This window comes from Eumetopias jubatus, unplaced genomic scaffold, assembly GCF_037043125.1.
Source record: "Eumetopias jubatus isolate StellerSeaLion01/CBP00866 unplaced genomic scaffold, mEumJub1_p1.0 scaffold_16, whole genome shotgun sequence".
In the NCBI taxonomy this organism is placed as follows: Eukaryota; Metazoa; Chordata; class Mammalia; order Carnivora; family Otariidae; genus Eumetopias; species Eumetopias jubatus.
Genome location: NW_028274822.1, coordinates 77,886,200 through 77,903,552, shown reverse-complemented (window position 1 = coordinate 77,903,552; position 17,353 = coordinate 77,886,200). Strand labels below are relative to the sequence as shown.

Here is a 17,353-nt window from a genome sequence, read left to right as displayed (position 1 = left end):
GATGGAAAGGAGTTGACTCATATTCTAAGGTTGACGGTGGTTAATAGTGGTGAATGTTTGTATACTTCTGTACAGGGTACAGAGTGCTTTTATAAACATTCTAAAACTGAGGCTTAGAAAAAAGTGAATCATTTACCAAAGTAGTATAGTAAGTCCTTGTTAGAATTAAAATTAGAGCCTCCCACCTTCTTCACGTGGTGCTCAGTGACAACGTCTAGCGCATCCCTTGCCTCTGCAAGTCAGCGTCTCGCCAGCATTTCTTATCCCCTTAAGGCACTCTCCTGAGGTTACTGAGGTAGAAGATGGAGGAGAAGGAAAAGAAATACAAAAAAATGCAGAAATGACCCCTGCCTAAAAGACCTTTTCAGTCTCGCTTGAATTCACAAATGATAAGTCCTTATTTCAAACCAAGAATTGGGGACCAAAGTACAGCGGAGAGCAGGACCAGTGTCCCCCTGGCTGATGCCATGGGCTGCGCGCTCTCTGCAGCAAGAGCCCCAGGTCACACCACGTTCACAACCTTGCCATCTGCACATCCGCTGTCTTCCGACTGGGCTTCTTCAAGAACGAGAGGGTGTCACTCCCCGCATGGCCTATATCAAGTCAGGCAGTGCACACTTTGATTTGGAGAATCTGTGTTTATGGGCTGAATTTTTATCTTTCCCACCTTTCTGTGATTCTTTTCCTTCAGCTCATATGAAATTTTCCTTAAGCCGCTGCTAATTACCAGTATCCTCCAGAAAGCCCTTGCTATTGCTAAAATGGCCTGTACTGATACAGAAATAAAAATGCCTGCTTAGGTGGTAGTTGAGAGGTCTCAATCAGACTTGCAAAATGTAGAGCTTGTGTCCTTGGAATGTGTATAATTCCATGATTTTAATCCTTTGTTTCAGCTAAAGGATGAGAAGAAGGCTGAGTAGGCAGGGCGTCAGGCCTGCACAACCAGGGTAGCCCCTCCTAAATCTAGTCCACCATGTAGTTGGGGTTCTACTGTCTAGCGCAGATTTTTAAATCACTGATCAACTCTAGCTCTCATTTTTTTTTCAGACTGACAGTAGGTATAAAAATTATTATTTGTTGAATACCCAATAAATTAAAAAACTGGACATTTTGCTAAACTCTTAATACCCAGTAAAGGATTTTGTCCCTCTAAGGACCACTTAACTGCCCTGTACGATTCATACCCACCTGGGCATCTTACAGATGTGTGCAGGGGTCTTGTCCCAGGATTTCATCAACAGAAAGCATAGGCTCCACTCTGTGGGGTGACCCAGGAAGCAGATGGCCTGCAGTATAGACTTTGCTCTGACAATTAACACCATAGCATCTTAGTTCCCTCAGTGAGAAATGGGAGGGTGCTCCCACCTCCATCAACTTGAGGGGCATGAGTATTGTAAGCTTAAACTAAGTAAGGCATTTGGTGTCTTCCTTATTATTTATTTATTTAGTCATCTTTGTTATACAAAGGATGATATTTCTTATTTTAGAGGTTTCTTACATTTAATAGACTCCTCTGGTTTGGTTTTTCTGCATATGCTTGTGGATCATATTGACCAGAGAGGGCAGACCTGTCCTGGTCTTTTGTTCTCTTGCTGTTATAATTAATTAAGCACCCTCGAGTGTACATGAGTAATTGAACTAATTTTGTCCAGTGCATAAGAACTTGTCTGTGCTGAAGTTCTCCTGCTGAGATGTATGTGGAGTTGCCTAGAAAATAATTGTAAAGCATTTTGCCAACTTAGTATGCCATTTGTAATTGTGCCAAATGCTTCCTAGGAATGTCTTCTTTTTTTTTTTTTTTTAACCCTAATTTCTTCTAAGTTTTCTCAAAACTGGGGCTGGAGGAGTTCCCACTGGACCAGCAGGTATTGCTGATCCATGGGATCCATGCAGACAGAGCAGGCTTGCCCATTCCTTTTTCATTCTCTGAGCAGCCAGGCTCCAGACTCTTCCTAGTAAAGGCGCATCCGATCACTGGTGCTATTAGCCAGCCCTTGTCTGATACTGACCAGCAGAGGCAAGGCCCTAGGGCACCTAAAGGATGGGCTGGAGGTTCTGCAAGGCAGTTTGCTCCACTCATGGGAACTACAGAGCTCAGGGTTGCTACCCACTGCTGCCCAGTGTCTGCCTCTCTGCAGGAGCCACAAGCCTATCTGGCCAGCAGTCTGGAACAGACAGAACCGTGTCTGCTCTATTTTAAATGAACAGGGGTGACTCCAGAAATCCTGTGTTATGAAAGGATAAATTAGTTTAATTTAAATCCTAGGAAATTCTTTCGCCCCCCCCCCCCGTAAATCTTTTAAAAGGGGTGGGCAGTCCACAAATACAGGAGTAGGAAGCTTTGCTCTTGTGCAGGTGTCATCTGTGGACATGTGCATAGCGGTTGGTGAGCAGATGAAGATTCTGCAGGTAGGGTCTGTTGTGTTAAGAGCTAGTGTAGTGGTGGAGTGCACTAGGAGCATACAGCGCTTAGCAGCCATGGTGGCGTCAACTTTCAGCAGTAGTAAGCTCACCAGGTAATGGGGCCTTGTTTGGATTCCACGGGGATGGGACCCCAGAGAACGCAGAGAGGAGAGAAGTAGCAGCAGCAAGAGAGAGGAACGAGCCCTGGCCTTTACATTGTGATAGCTGCTTTGCTGTCCCCTCTACTGCTGGCACCCCTCTCCCTCTCTGAGCCTCCCACGCCCCGTAAGCCTCTCCCAGGCCTGGGCCTTCTCTGTAAACTGTGAGGTATGACACAGAAAGTACAGAGACCTCTCTTCTCATGGGTTTGGGAATTCTTGGTATTTCTACCCAAATGTTATACCAAATCCTACCCTCAGCTTCTTTCCAAACAACCCGTTTCCCCTTAAATTTTTTCACTAAAATACAACATACATACAGTAAAGCATACAGATCTTAAGTGGACAGCCCAGTGAATTTTTACAAATGTACATCCCTGTGTAGCAGATGCAGATCAAGATAAAGCCCATTATCTGCACCCTACAGGCCTCCCTCTCATGCTTCCCAGTCAGTACCCTGACACTGCCTCTTCCACCTTCATCTCTTCTGTCTCAATGAAGTTTTAGAATATTTTATAAATTAATTCCATATTGTTTTATGCCTGGTTTTGCTTGACATTATGTCTCTGAAATCCATCCATGTTATGGCATAGAGTAGCAGTGTGTTCTTTTTTTCACTGCTATATAGTATTCCAGCATGGGACTCTCTCCATTCTCTGTTAGCATTTGGACTGTTTCCCATTTGTGGCTCTCAAGAATAATGATGCTGTAGACATCCTGTTTGTCTTGCGTGCACATACACAGCCATTTGTGTTGGATCTGCACCTAAAAGTGAACCGCTGGGTCATGGGACAGCTGTGTATTTCACCCAGTAGAAACTGCCGGTTTCTCAGAGTGGTTGTACATCTTTACTCCCAGCAGCAGTGAGAGTCCCGGATGCTCCACACCCTCATCAGCACTTGGTATCATTACATCTACTTCTCTCTTGTATTATTCTGAAGTAAATCCCAGAATTTTTATAATTTCATCTGTAAATAAAGAATGATAAGAACTTAAAAAAACATAGCCACAGGGGACGCCTGGGTGGCTCAGTCAGTTAAGTGTCTGCCTTCAGCTCAGGTCATGATCCCAGGGTCCTGGGATCGAGCCTCGTGTTGGGCTCCCTGCTCAGTGGGGAGTCTGTTTCTCCTTCTGCCTCTGCTACTACCCCTGCTTGTGCTTCTTCTCTCCCTTTCTCTCTCTCAAATAAATAAAATCTTAAAAAAAAAAAAAGCCACAGGACTATTATACTTAAGGAAAAAAGCAATATTTTCTTTTTTAAAAAATTTTTAATTTTTCTAATTAGGCTCCATGCCCAAGTTGGGGCTCAAACTCATGACCCCAAGATCAAGAGTTGCACGCTCTCCTGACTGAGCCAGCCAGGTGCCCTGCAATATTTTCTTAATATCAAATAGCCAGTGTTCAAATTTTTAATTGTCTTATAAATGTCATAATTGTGTCCTTACATTTTTTACTTGAATCAAGATGCAAGTTAAAATAGGCCTACACATTGCAGTTGGTTAATAAGTCTTTTGAGTCTCTTTTAATCTATAGGTTCCCCCTTTATCTTTTCTTTTTTTCTTAAAATGTATATATTGAAGAAGCTGAACTGTTTGTCTCGCAGAATTTCCCAAATCTGGAGTTTACTGCCTGCACACCCCTGATGTAATCTAGCATGTTCTCTCCTCTGTGTGTTTCTGTACATTGGTGGTTGGAGGTAGCAGCATGATCAGGTTTGGGGTCAGTTTTTCGTGTTTGTTTTTGGTTGGGGGAAGCCTCCCGAGCGGCCCACCCACCGTTGTATCTTTTGAAAGCTGCATCAGAGCCAGCTGGAGCTCCAGGAGGCGCGGCTCTCCTCCCGACAGCTGCAGGTGAAGGTGGAAGAGCTCACGGAGGAGAGGAGCCTGCACAGTTCCGCCGCCACCAGCACGTCTCTCCTGTCCGAGATAGAGCAGAGCATGGAGGCTGAGGAGCTGGAGCAAGAGAGAGAGCAGGTGCTGACGTCCTGTCCCTCTGGCATGCGAGGTTGCCCAGGGATCGCGGGGGCAGGCCCCGGACCGCGGGAGCCTCTCCGTCCTCCTTGTGGCCCCAGTGCCTACCGTTTCAGCTTCCTCCCGGTGGGGGCCTGTGGCCCTGCACCTGCAGAAGCCTACGCCTGCTGGCCAGAGCCGTCGGGAAGCAGGCCCTGCCCAAAGCCTGTCCCGGGCTCACTGTTGCCCCGGTGCCTCTTAGGAGATGCTTATTGGCTCATCCTCAGCCTCATACCTCTTACACTGACTGGGCTCTAGAACACTCACAGTCCAACCAAAGGCTTGTTTTCATACTACTCCTAACCACTTACTCCCCTAATCCTGACTCCTGTCAAAGTAACCAACTATATAAAGAATGGCTTATATGACAAATGGGAGGGGAGTAGAGGGCTAGAGTCTGGATAGATGTACTGGGCCCAGAATAAGGACCAGTATTTCCTGGACAGGTGATTTAAAAAAGAAAAACTCTTTCTCTTAAAACTAGTCTCTTGAGTGTCAGTATGTTGGGTTCCTACACTAGAAAAAGATGAGCGGGTGGCAGGCTTCTCTAGAGTCCGTAATCAAGAATGGTTCTTTGTGGAGCAGCTGAGACTGCAGCTCTGGGAGGCCTACTGCCAGGTTCGCTACCTCTGCGCGCACCTCCGAGGGAATGACAGTGCCGACTCGGCCGTCTCCACGGACTCCTCAATGGACGAGTCTTCAGAAACTTCATCCGCCAAGGATGTGCCGGCTGGCAGCTTGCGCACGGCCCTGAGCGAGCTCAAGAGGCTGATACAGAGCATTGTGGATGGCATGGAGCCCACGGTAAGCAGCCAGGCCGAGAAGCTCCTCACCCCACACAGCCTGGCTGGTGGAAGGCTAAAAGCAAGTGTGGGGGATGAGGTTAACCCAGGAAGGGCAACTTGCAGAGTCGGTGAGAATGCCGTCTGAGCCCTTGTTGTCTGAGAGCACCATATACTGGTGACCGGGCAGAGGGACAGTGTCAGGGAATGGAAGTTCCAAAGTCATCTTCCTGAAGACACTGGCGTACAAGTGGAGTCCTTTCTCCATGTAGTTAAGTCCAGGCCATGGTGGCCTCGAGGTCAAGGACTTTCCTTAGAAGGGATTTAGGTGCAAACTGCGTTTTTCTGTAGCTCATTGGTCCTGGTGGTGGAGTTAGCTGCAAATAGGCAAACTTGAAAGACCTGAAGCTTCTGCTAAAATGATACAAGAACAGAAAGTTGAGAAGATCAACAGGGGCGTTTTAGAATTCCAGATGTGGCTCCCCTTATGGAGGAGAATATTCCTGTGGGCCTCCGGGGCAGATGGGCATCTCTTTCAGCTCCGTGACCAATTTCTGCCAGACTTCCTCTCTGTTCGCAACCCCGGCTGGCAGGCAGTTGTTTGTCTTCAGGGCCCAACCTCCTACAGAATAGCTACCATCTTTCTACCCATATTAGATGAAGTCCTGTCAGAGGGTGGTTGTCCTTACCTGAACATGCCGCGTGGATTTGTGGAATGTGCTGTAGTCGTGGGGAATGGGAGCTATCAGAATGAGGTGTGCTGTTCACGCCACGAAAATTCCCTCCCCTGAAGCCTGAAAGAAAAATAAACATCTAGCTGATGTTTGCAGATCCAGATTGGGCGAGAGAACCTCTCTCCTCTGACCCTTTCTTTCCTCCCTCCTGTGTCTCTCCTCTTTCTCTCCCTTTCCCTCCACCTTCCCGCCCCCATCTCCTCTATACTGCTCTCCTCCAAACCGACCCATCTCTACTCCCTCCCCGTACCTCCCCTCTCCCTCTCTCCCACTAACCATCTCACCACACCCACCCCTGCTTGCACCATCTCTCGGGTTGAGGGCTTTCTCTCTTGCTCTCAGAGCTCCCGGAGAATTGACGATGACTCCTTAGAAGAACAGATAAGGCAGACCAGTGAGGACTCGAGAGCCCTAAGGGAACTCATGGAGGGAGAGAGGGGTAAACTGAGGCAAAGCCTAGAGGAGCTACAGCAACTCCACAGTCAGGTGAGCACCCCAATCCTCAGTCCCGAGCAGGGAATGTGCATGTGCCCCCCAAGGTTTCTTGGGACCCTCATGAGTTTCCCTCTCCTATGTCTATTTGAGAAGTGGCTCTCCTCTGACAGATCCTCGAAGGACGGTGACCTGAAGTTGAGGTAAGCTGGGCGTCTTCAAGAGAAGAAGCCAACCCTCTGGTTTATCCCAAAGTAAAATTGATAGGGATAAGAATAGCTGACCCTCCATTTCCTCCAGTGACATGCTGCCTTCCACAGAGCCCAGATTATCCCCTGGCTTCTGACAGTTTAAAGTGCCTTAGCTCTCAGGACGTTCTCGGATGTTTTTCCAGCAGATTCTAAGCAGGGAAGTTTGCAAACCAAGAAGCAATTGATCTTTGTAGGCCTGTTCTCTCTTTGTAATGCCATCACCTCTGCCAGCCTGATTTTCAGCTTTAGAAGCACTTACTGCTTCTCTTGCTGTTCCATTCCTGTTTGATCATGATTTCATCTCTCTCGAGAATCCTGGAGAAGGGCATCTATATTCCTATCTGAAAAGTTCTAAAGGGCTTAGGAGCAGCCCCCACCCAGAAAGGAGCTTCTAAATTCTGTCTTAGGCAATAGATAAGGCGCTTCCTTTTGACAAGGGCCATGTGTAGTGTTCTGTCCCACTTGTGGGGGACACCAAACAGGTAGCATTTTAAACCCTGCCCCCACCCAGCCTGCCCCCTTCCTCCCTCGTCCAGAGCTGGTCATCCCTTCCTGCTGCACCAGATCGCTGAGAGATGGAAGTTAAGCCTGGCTTTTGCTTCAGTCAGTATTTCTTAAATTTAAAGGACCTTATAGAAATAAACTCCTTTTGGGGGTCATACCCATGAGACACCCCAACATAATCCTCTTGAAAGATATTGGGGAACCCTCCTGCAGCTATTGCTGTGTGCTCTCCTTTCTGGGAGCGACCAGATAGGGTAGAAAGATGCTCCTGAGAGCGTAGCTTATTTCCGACCAAGCCCTGAAGAATGGGATTGGGCAGCCAAAGACATTGTCATGCCCAAAGCCAAAGTCCCTCAGGCGGTCGTTTGGCCAGAGAGTAGTTCAGACACCAGCACAGGTCTTCAAACTGTAAGAATCAAAACAGGACAAAGTGGATCTAAAAGTTCTTTGGGTTAATAAAAGTTTATTTACTTTAAAGCCTAAATTTTTGTGGGGTGCTTCTTATCAGCTCTTGATACTGGCTGGCTGGTTTTGTTGCTTCTCAGGATAGCAGAACTAGAAACAGCAGAGGGCATCATTGAGAAACAAGAGCAAGGCACATGTTGCTGAGGGTCTGGACACAGCTCTTTCGGAGCCTGTCTCCACCAGGGGATTCTCCTGAAAAGTTCAGCTGATAAGTGGTTAATGCCATTTCCTGTGCATTCCCTCTCAGCTCATTAAGCGCTCAGTCCCATGGGGTATAGAACTGGGCCTCTTGAGTGGGTCATCTCTTCCCAAAAGCTCAGACAAAGCAGCAGATCTCTCAGCCAAACTACATCTATCCAGAACCATCCTGTGAGAGTAACCCTGACCTCCCAAGGCAGTGGGTAGGACGCAGATTGAATTGCAGCATGCCAGTGGAGACGGTGGCCCTCAGAGCGGGCCCAGCATTCCTCATGCAGTTCGTGCAGCAGCTCCTGAGCATTCCCCGTGCACTTGCACTGTACTACACTAGTCCCTGAGACGCTCAGGATGGATGTGACTGCGCGCTCATGCTCCACAACCTCTCCTAGAACTGTGAGGCGAGTCAGACTAGCTCTGTTCCCTTCGGGGTGGGGAGCGGGGGCAGGGGTTGCGGGGAGGAAGGGCAGAGCCCAGACAAGGTTATGTGAAACCGAAGTTGCAGCAGATAGCTCCTAGACGAGTGCAGCCTCATCCAAGGGATGATCCAGCCTCCAAGCCCACTGCTTTCCTACCCAAGAGTGTTCTTTTTTTCTCCTGGAAACTGAGCCACAGGTAAAAGGTGTGGGACCTGGAAGGTGAAGTGACCAGCCCCTCTGAAGCCTATCCAAATTTTTAAATAAAAGAGAGCCCAGGTTTAATTTTAACTGATACTTATGTTTGAGACAAGAATCTAAAACCAGACCTGAAGAGCGCCCCACACCCTTATGCCATGGAGAGCCCCCTCTCAGTCCCCACAGCTTTGCAGACTCCTGCTCCCTCCTGGTCAGGGCTCACTGGGGTCTGGATCTGCTGCTGGGAGGCAGGAAGGACGTTCTGAACAATAGGAAAACCAGTTATCTGGGGAGCCCTCTACCAATTCCCAGGCCAGTAAACCAGGCTTTGGGAAGTACAGTGAGAAATAGAACCAGGCCTGGGGAGCACGGGGGGCTCAGGCAGTTAAGCGGCTGACTCTTGATTTTGGCTCAGGTCATGATCTCAGGGTCCTGGGATGGAGCCCCACGTGGGGCTCCCTGCTCTTCGGGGAGCCTGCTTCTCCCTCTCCCTCCCTCTCTGCTCCTCCCCCTGCTTATGTGTGCTCTTTCTCTCTCTCAAATAAATAGTATTGATTTATTTATAAATAAATCTTTAAAAAGAAAGAAACAAATAGTCCCAGTCCTGTGTTTGGTTCCTTTATAGGGCTTGACTGCAGCACTAGCCATTTACCCCCAAGGGGCATGACAGCACAGCGGAGCAGGTACTGGGAACACGGAAGGCCTTCACTGAGGAAATCTTGGTGACTCCTCCTGGGTGAAATCTCTCTTTGTTCTCTTTTCTCCGGCTTCCTAGCCATTGCCCTATTTCAGACCTTCCTTCTTTCACACTGTGGCTCTGGTCATCACTCCCCCCAGCCCACTTACCCCCACACGATTTGGATTGATCTTCCTGAAGCACGGCTTGGAAACAGAACACCCTTACAAGTTCTGGATTGACTTCCTCTTGTCACATGGTGGGAAGCCTCGAACTCTCATGGCCCTACAGACGGGCTGCATGCCAGCCATCCAGCCTTCTTCCCCATTGTTGGCATCTCCCCTCCTTTGCTTTAGTCAATTGAACATAGACTATGAAAGGGCATGGCGCACACTCCCTGTGCTTCCCCACATCCGGGCCTTTTCTCCGGCCCTTTGCCTCTGCCCAGAAGACTCTCCCCGGCCACCTGCATGTATCAGCCCTACTCATCCTTCAAGTTTCACTTCTTCCTTGAAACTCTTGATTCCCTTCCTCCTGGAGCCCCCAGCCCTGCTTTGTCATGATTACCCTCACTCACATCTCATCTTCCCAGTTAAACTTTATACCTCCACGAGGACAAGCTTGAGGTCCAACTTCTCTTTATCTTCTCTTAAAGCATCTAGCACAGGGCTCACCTAGAGTAGGCACAAAAATATTACCAAATGAAAGGGCAAAGAAAGCCCTAGATATATGACTTCAGGATGTTTTCTTTGATCCTATTCAATCATGAGGACACTTACTTTATGTGGGAAAAGTGGATTTAGGGGTGGCTGCAACCTAAGTCAGTGTATAAACAGGCTGGGCCAGTCCTCATGACAGCCCCAGCCATAGGTCCACACCGATGCGGAGAAGAGAAAGGAGCAGAGCTTGCCCCCAGGCGCCAGGCACTGAGCTCTGTCCTTGATGTCAGTTACCTTATTTGAGCCTCACAACAACTTGATGGTGGGAACTAGTTATTTTTATTCCTGCTTTTTATGAAAAGTATATGCAGTTCAAAGAAGGTAAGTCCCTTGTCACTTCTAAGGCAGATAGCTGATGGTCTCTACTTTGACCAAGTTTTCCAGACCAAAGCAAAAAGTTCTTACAGAGTTTTTTTCGGGAGCCTATTAAATGTTGGCATTTCCTGCCTGGAATGTGGTTTTATCTGTAGCTTACTCAGCTGGCAAAACCCTTGTCTGGCACACAGCCAGCCCGGGGCCATGTTAGGGCTGATGTGGTCAGAGGAGGTCTGGCGCTCTCTCTGCCAGGTACTTTCTGGGTCTTGAGTTTCTGGCCTACCAGGCTACAGAACCTGCTATTAAGTAGGGTGAGGCTGGGTTTCTCACCGCTGCCTGCTTGCCTCAGGACTAGCTATACCCTGTGGCCTCTGCAAGAGCCCCAGCCTGTTCTTCCCTGTGGCTTGGAGCCCTGTCACCGCAGCTGTCCCCACCATGAAAGCACAGAGCACCTGGTCTTGACGTGTCCTACCAGGCATCTAAGAGTACGAAATCCATTGCCCCCAGTAACAACAGATTGTCCTGTATGCCTCTTCATTGTGGGGCGTCCTCTGATTTCTTCCCGAGTGCCTCTACCCCAGGAGTTGGCAACTCTGCTGTCTAGTCTGGGGAGTCCAAAGCATCTTCAGGGAAGCTTGATCTTCAGCCTTGCTCCTGGGGTCTTTGCTCAATTTCAGTCAGTCTGAAGTTGTTTAGGCCTGGAATTTGAGTCAGGGAGTACACAGAAGGGTGGCGTCTGTCCCCTTATGGGAAGGCTAGACCTGTATGGATGGATCCTCCCTTGGAAAAATGTCCAAGTATGTGTAATATTTAACAAAAGGGCAGGGCCGGTCATCCTGACTCCAGTCTGAGCCTATTTACTGAGAAGGGGCTCCCACCCTTCCATTCATTCAACAAATATTTACTAAAAATTCTACCAAGCAGGGTTTCTGGTTGCAAACAACCCAAACTCTCTCTGCTTAACTTGAGAGAGACTGTATTGGAATTAAATCTGATCACTAACAGAATCAACAGGAAGGCTGGAGAACCAAGCTCCAAAGCAGAAAGGAGCCATGGGAAGTGGGGCCACAGAAGCAATCTGCTGTCAGTGTAATAATTGCCCCCTGGCCTGTGGCTTTGCTGAACCCTCAAGAACTGCAGTCCCAGGTAGGGGGGTGTGACTGGCACATCTAGGTCACCTTTCTATGCCTCTGTGCTTAGGAAAGGATATATGTCTCTCTCCTTTGGCTTCCTTAGTGGGAGGGCATCCCCTGTTTCCCACCAAGACTCATGCAACCAGGAATGTCCCCCAAATAGGAAAGCATTTGGGAGGATGACTAGCCAAAAAAAGACAACTGTCTACTGCACAAGCATTTGGGGATTAAGCATCATACAGTCAGGCTCTGAAATGCACAGATGAGTAAGGCACACTTCCTGCCATTGCAGAGCTCTAGGTGTACAGAGGGTTCCTATACAAAGGATGGGGTAAGCTGCGGTCACCAAGGGAGCCACTAGGAAGGGCACCCTACCACCAAAGAATGGCCCCCAATAAATGGGCTGTGGGACCATTCACTGAGGCATGGCCCACAGAAAAGGTAACAGGCTTGAAGTGAAAGATGATATCACGTGGGTGTCTGAATTCCATATGGCTTTGACCAGGGAATTGGTCAGGTTGCACCAAGTACTGTCACAGAAGTGGGAGGCAGGGCCCTGCGGATAGCAGCATTCCATGCTCAGTGGAAGATGGCTGGAAACAGAACTTGAGTCGCTACCCCTAACCATGTGTTTCAGAGCCCTGATGCATGTGTGGTCTTCATTAGTTGCCCGCAAGTGCCTTGAAATGGAGGTGGTGGTGTGGGGTGCTGCGTCCAAAAGGGATCTGAGCCCTGTGGCTGCCGTCCGGGGCTGAATTTCATCACCATCCGTGGGCTCCAGCCTAGCGTGTGGCATCCTTCCTACAGAAGAGATGGGCGTCTCTCAGAGCCAGGGGCCTCAGGAAGCTACAGGCACCCCGCCTGGAGCTGCTTGTTCCTTTCTGCCTCTTTAAGGGCACGCCCCCAGGCCAGCAGCAGTGGCAGCCCCTCCCCCCCCATTCATCCTTGTGGTCTCCCGTCAGGTGACGTTGCTGAGTGTCGAGATGACTGCCCTGAAGGAGGAGAGAGACCGACTCAGAGTGACGTCCGAGGCCAAGGAGCCAAAGGAGCAGCTTCAGAAGGCCGTCCGGGACCGCGACGAGGCTATTGCAAAGTGAGTGGACAGGGCTTGTCGAAGCTGACTGTCGTCACAGCAACATGAGAATGTGCTCAGTTTTAAAAGTGAAACCCTACAGAAGACGACAAAAGTGAAAGTGTTGCCCTGCTACCCACCCTCACCCCCAGTCTGGTTCTTCTCCTCAGACAGACGCTACTTACTGGTGGAGGTCGGGGTTGTTTGCTGCAGATCTTTCTCCTGTATGTTTGCAGCTGTACGTGCAATAGAGTTGTTTGGGGTTTTTAAGTATCAGTGGGATGATGCTCTGTGTGTCTTGTATATCTTAGCTTTCTATCTCAGCTTTTCAATTTCATTATATAGACCTACCTCAACTTCTTTATTTTTAGGGTTTTTTAGGGGAGTTGTTACTTTTTATTATGGACATTTTCAAGCATACACAAAAGTAGAAAAAAATAAGATGAATCCCTACCTACCTGTCTTCTGGTTTCAACCCTCATCAGCATATGGCCGACTGTTTCATCTATATCCCCACCCACCTCGTGCCCCTCCCCGCTGGATTGTATGGAAGCAAATCACAAGATCCCTTATCTCATTCATAAACACTTCAGTATAGATTCTACCAGATAAAGACTCTTTCTGGAAAACACACAACCACAATACAGTTGTCACACTTGAAAAAACTTACAATAATTTCTTAATATCATATAGTAACCAGCTGGCCCATAAATGTCTTTTAATGATTGATTAGAATCAGCCTGCAAAGTCCACAAACCCCATTTAGTTGATATGTACGTAAGTCCCCTCCATCTTTTTTCCATATTGCATTTATTTATTGAAGAAACTGATCGTTTGTCTCCTAGAGTTTTTCTACATTCTGGGTTTGATGCATCCTCAGAGTGTCATTCAACAGTTTTCTCTCACCTGTGTTCCTAGTAAACTGGGTCGTATTTTAATAATGTTTTGGGTTTTCTTTAACAGAGAAGAAATGCATTCTCTTGCATTCAAAAAATTTGGAAGTGCATAGGCAAAAAAACATACGTACATATTCCCCATCCCCCTTCAAATGATTTCTTTATCGTGCATTCAATCTACCCTCTTCACTGTGAGGAGATAAAAGGTACTGAATATGTTGTCTGCTCAGGAGGCACTTCGCAGCACACTCATAACATCTGTCACTTTACTGCTTACAAACACTTCATCCTTTAATCCTCCCAGCCACAGCAAGAAGTAAAAATTTTAATCCCAATTTTTACAGATGAGGAAACTGAGATACTTTCCCCAGTTCCACAGCCAGTGGTGATCACGCCTCCACCTCAGGTCTCTTGCCCCCTGTCCGCGCATCCTTTCCCGTGTGGTAACACAGGCTGCTTGTCAGCAAACTAAAAGGAGCTCATTTGAAACAAATTGTAAATAGATACTATATACCTTTTAAAAAGTAATAGGACACATTTTAATTTCTGACTTTAAAATGCCCCACACCTTTTCCCTTCTCACTTCCACACACACTTGTCTGCTCCCTTCTGCTCTAATCATTTCATCATCTCCATTACTTAGTTTTACCTATGGGTCCCCTTTCCTGTCTGGCCAGGACCTTCTGTGAAGCTGACAGTTTCCAGTTCATTTAGGAAGTATATTCAGTGAGGCTTACAAACCTATGCATCTCTGCCACTGGATTCCTGGTGAATATTTGATTCATTAGCGAATACTTGAATGGCACTATAATATTTTGGAGTGGGAGCATACTTTCATGAATAACAAAGGGTGAAACTGTGTCATACAGTTAGGGAATAAAAATGGTAAAATTAAGGTGCTAATTGTGGAAGCCTGTTGGGAATAAAAAGCAGAATGAAGTTAGCTGTCTCTCAGCTGGACAAGCATACGAGAGCTGAACATCAAGCTCTGACCATATTCTGCCATCAGCACAGGAGGTGGGAGATACAACCAGAGAAAGAACCAGGGTGCAGGAGAGAAGAAGCAGCAGAACTTGTCTAGTCCCCTCCTTTAAAATAATTGGAACCTAGCTGTGACATCTGGGGGACCAAGGAGGCCAGCAAGTCTCCATGAAACCTTGAAATGCAGGCCTTTGCCTTCTGCCAAAGGAGGCCCAGTGAACCTCCTGGTGTCAGAGCAGACTCTCCTCTGTGAGTACTCAGAATTCTGCAGTGAAGCCCTTGTCCTTCATGGACCCTACAAAATAAGGCTGGTGCTGAGGGAAGGGGTTAGATCACTCCAGCACAGGTTAGCTCTTTTTCTGTCCCTTAGAAATTAAACTCTTGGTATAAAGAATTGAGACTACAGAATCATTTAAATGTGGGGGAAGCACACTTTGTATAGGACCTTAAGGGTTTTACAAGATGCTTTCATACACCTCATCTCTGATTCTCCATCCTGACTGCACTTTAGAATCATCTGGGGAACTCCCTGGATGCAGGGGCCCTCTCCAGACAATTCAGTCTGAATCTCCTAGTTTGGAGCTTCTTCTTAAAAGTGTCCCTACCCCACCCTGTGATTCTAGTGCGTAGTCAGGAGTGAGAACCCCCAGGAAAAATAACTTTCCTCTCCTCACTGGGCTACAAAAACCTTAAGGTGTTCTTTATCCTGCACAGTAGTGAGTTTCAGAAAAGTTAAGTAACAATTTCGTATCTTGCAGGTAAATGGCCCTCACTAAAAGCAAAAATCTGGGGCTAGCAATCTGCCTCCCCAAAACAGAAGGGAGTCCGTTACTAGTGGTTTCATTTAAATAAGGAATTCTTCCAGCCCTTTGAGATACTCCTTTTTAAAATTCTGATTAATATATCTATCAGCGGCCTCTGCGGCTTAGCTCTCCTGGTCTGGGGTTTCTCCTGAATGAAAAGCACCAAGATTCTCTAGTGAGCAAACGTTCTCTGGGGTGCAGTCCGAGGCTGGAATGCGGATTTCGGCAAGTCGGGCCCCGCTTTGGGGGTTTTCGGGAAGGAAGGGGACCCACTGTGAGCCCGGCGACACAGCTGCTGCCGGACCTCCGCCCGGAGGCCTTGGTCAGCACATTCCGGGGTCTCCGGGCTTCTCGTGGCGCCACCTGCCGGGAGACGCCCAGAAGCTCGGGAGGCTGCCAGGGGTTTGCGCCGCTGTTCCGGGACCGCGGGGGGGGGGGGGGGGGGGCCGGCTGGGCGTCCATGGCAACCGCGGCCGCGCAAGGATTTCCGCCGTTCACTGACAGCCAATGGCAGCGGGCGTGACAGGGAGCCCGAGGCATCTGAGACGCTGGCGCTCATTGGACGGTCTCTGCTCTGGTCCTCTCAACCGCAGTGCGGCGGGCGGACCCGGGTGAGGCGAGCTGTCCGGATGGCTTCTCTGGGAAAGGCGGGCGGGGCGCCGTTCTGCGACCCTGAGGTGTCAGGGGAGGTGACTCACGGGTCGGACTCGAGGCTGGAGAGGAAGTGCCGGTCGCCGCGCTGGCCCCGAGAGCTTTACCCCAACTGCCCCGCCTCCCCGCCGCACTTAGCTTGCTGAGGCCGGCGTCCCTGAGGCCTCTCCAGCCAGGTCCTCCAGCCGTCCTTGGGACGCGCACGGTGGTCGCCGGCCCGGTGCGTGAGGCATTTTGCTTTGCCGTTTCGAATGCAAGAGGCAGTTGATGACAGGGGCTGAGTAATGCCCATTTTGGCAGCTGGGCAACCAGTGCCTCCTTGGCAGAAGCTGCCCAGATAGTCTCTCACACGTCGTACTCCCATTCCCCCACCTCTGAGAAAAAAAACTTCTTTTGCATTGAACAACTATGATTTAGGAATGTTGGAAAGGCAAACGGTAACATATGAAACATATTAAAATGTGAAAAGACAAAATGCAGAAGTATGTGGGAGCCCATCACTGATCATTCAGAGCGAGCCACGTAGACATTGTTGTGTATGACCTTTAAACACCGGGCAGTTTTTTCTTCGACAAAGCTAGTATCGTACCAGACTTTGCCTTGTGGTGCTTCTCTCCACTCAGCAATTCTTCGTGTTTCCCCATCGTCCGTGAATAATGAATACTCAGCGTCATGGTTGCTACTGGTGACTGTGTCCCGTCGCATACTTTACCACCAGTGCCCTAATTGCTGGCGACCATGACTAGCTAGGCTGTGATCATCACCACTGTGTGGCTACTTGTGCACACCTGTGTGCCCTTAGGACCGATCCCTTAAGTGGGGGGAGGTTGCTAGTGAGAAGGAGGGGCTGAGAGAACAAGGTCCTTACCTCCCATGGGGACTGGCCTTTTGGGAAGGTTTAGCAGCTCCTTAGTGCCCTGTGAGGCCTTTGATGTCCTCTGGGCTCCAGTCCTCCTTTACCCTCCTCCCTGAGCCCCCTCTTCATCTGTGAGATGGGGAGGACAGATCCCTTCACCCACACCTTGTTACAACAGTTGAGAGAATGGATGTGAACCGATGCTGGGAACTTTCCAGCCCTCTGCAAGGAACATCCTAGTTACTGTCACGGTTCCTATTGTGAGTTTGGTCAGAGCCCGTTTCCTCATCCTGTGGACTCCAGGTGCCCCAGGTAAAGAATCAGATGCCTCTGCTACAAGGCGTCCATGCTCACCCTGGCTTGTCTGTTTTTAGGAAGAATGCTGTGGAGTTGGAACTCGCCAAGTGCAAGATGGACATGATGTCTCTGAACAGCCAGTTGCTGGATGCCATTCAGCAGAAACTGAACCTCTCGCAGCAGCTTGAGGCTTGGCAGGTAAGGAGAGCCCTGAGACCCAGGGTGAGGGAAGACGAGGCTCTGGGAGGAGTGGCTGAACCCAGGCAGAGCATAAGGAGAATTTGTCACTAGAGGGTCCTGTGCACGTGGGTGAGTAGTAACCTGCCTTCACCTGGTGCGATTCAGAGCCTGTGCTTCCCCAGTCCCCAGGGAAGAAGGCCTGAGGATGCTGTCGAGAGCGGTGAACC

At 48.9% G+C, this 17,353-nt stretch overlaps 1 protein-coding gene across 4 annotated transcripts in view; it reads left to right on the top strand.

Moving 5' to 3' along the window:
* BICDL1 (BICD family like cargo adaptor 1) overlaps positions 1–17,353 on the top strand; it is a 94,994-nt gene that overhangs the window by 74,544 nt on the left and 3,097 nt on the right. For 2 of the 4 annotated variants that reach the window (XM_028116539.2, XM_028116540.2), the window contains exons 5-9: positions 4,355–4,534; positions 5,156–5,374; positions 6,429–6,572; positions 12,353–12,483; positions 17,024–17,144. In XM_028116539.2, the coding sequence (XP_027972340.1) occupies positions 4,355–4,534; positions 5,156–5,374; positions 6,429–6,572; positions 12,353–12,483; positions 17,024–17,144 (795 nt within the window). Of the gene's footprint in view, positions 1–4,354; positions 4,535–5,155; positions 5,375–6,428; positions 6,573–6,674; positions 6,722–12,352; positions 12,484–17,023; positions 17,145–17,353 lie in introns of those variants that run through there. The other 2 variants (XM_028116542.2, XM_028116541.2) reach the window with 2 other exon arrangements.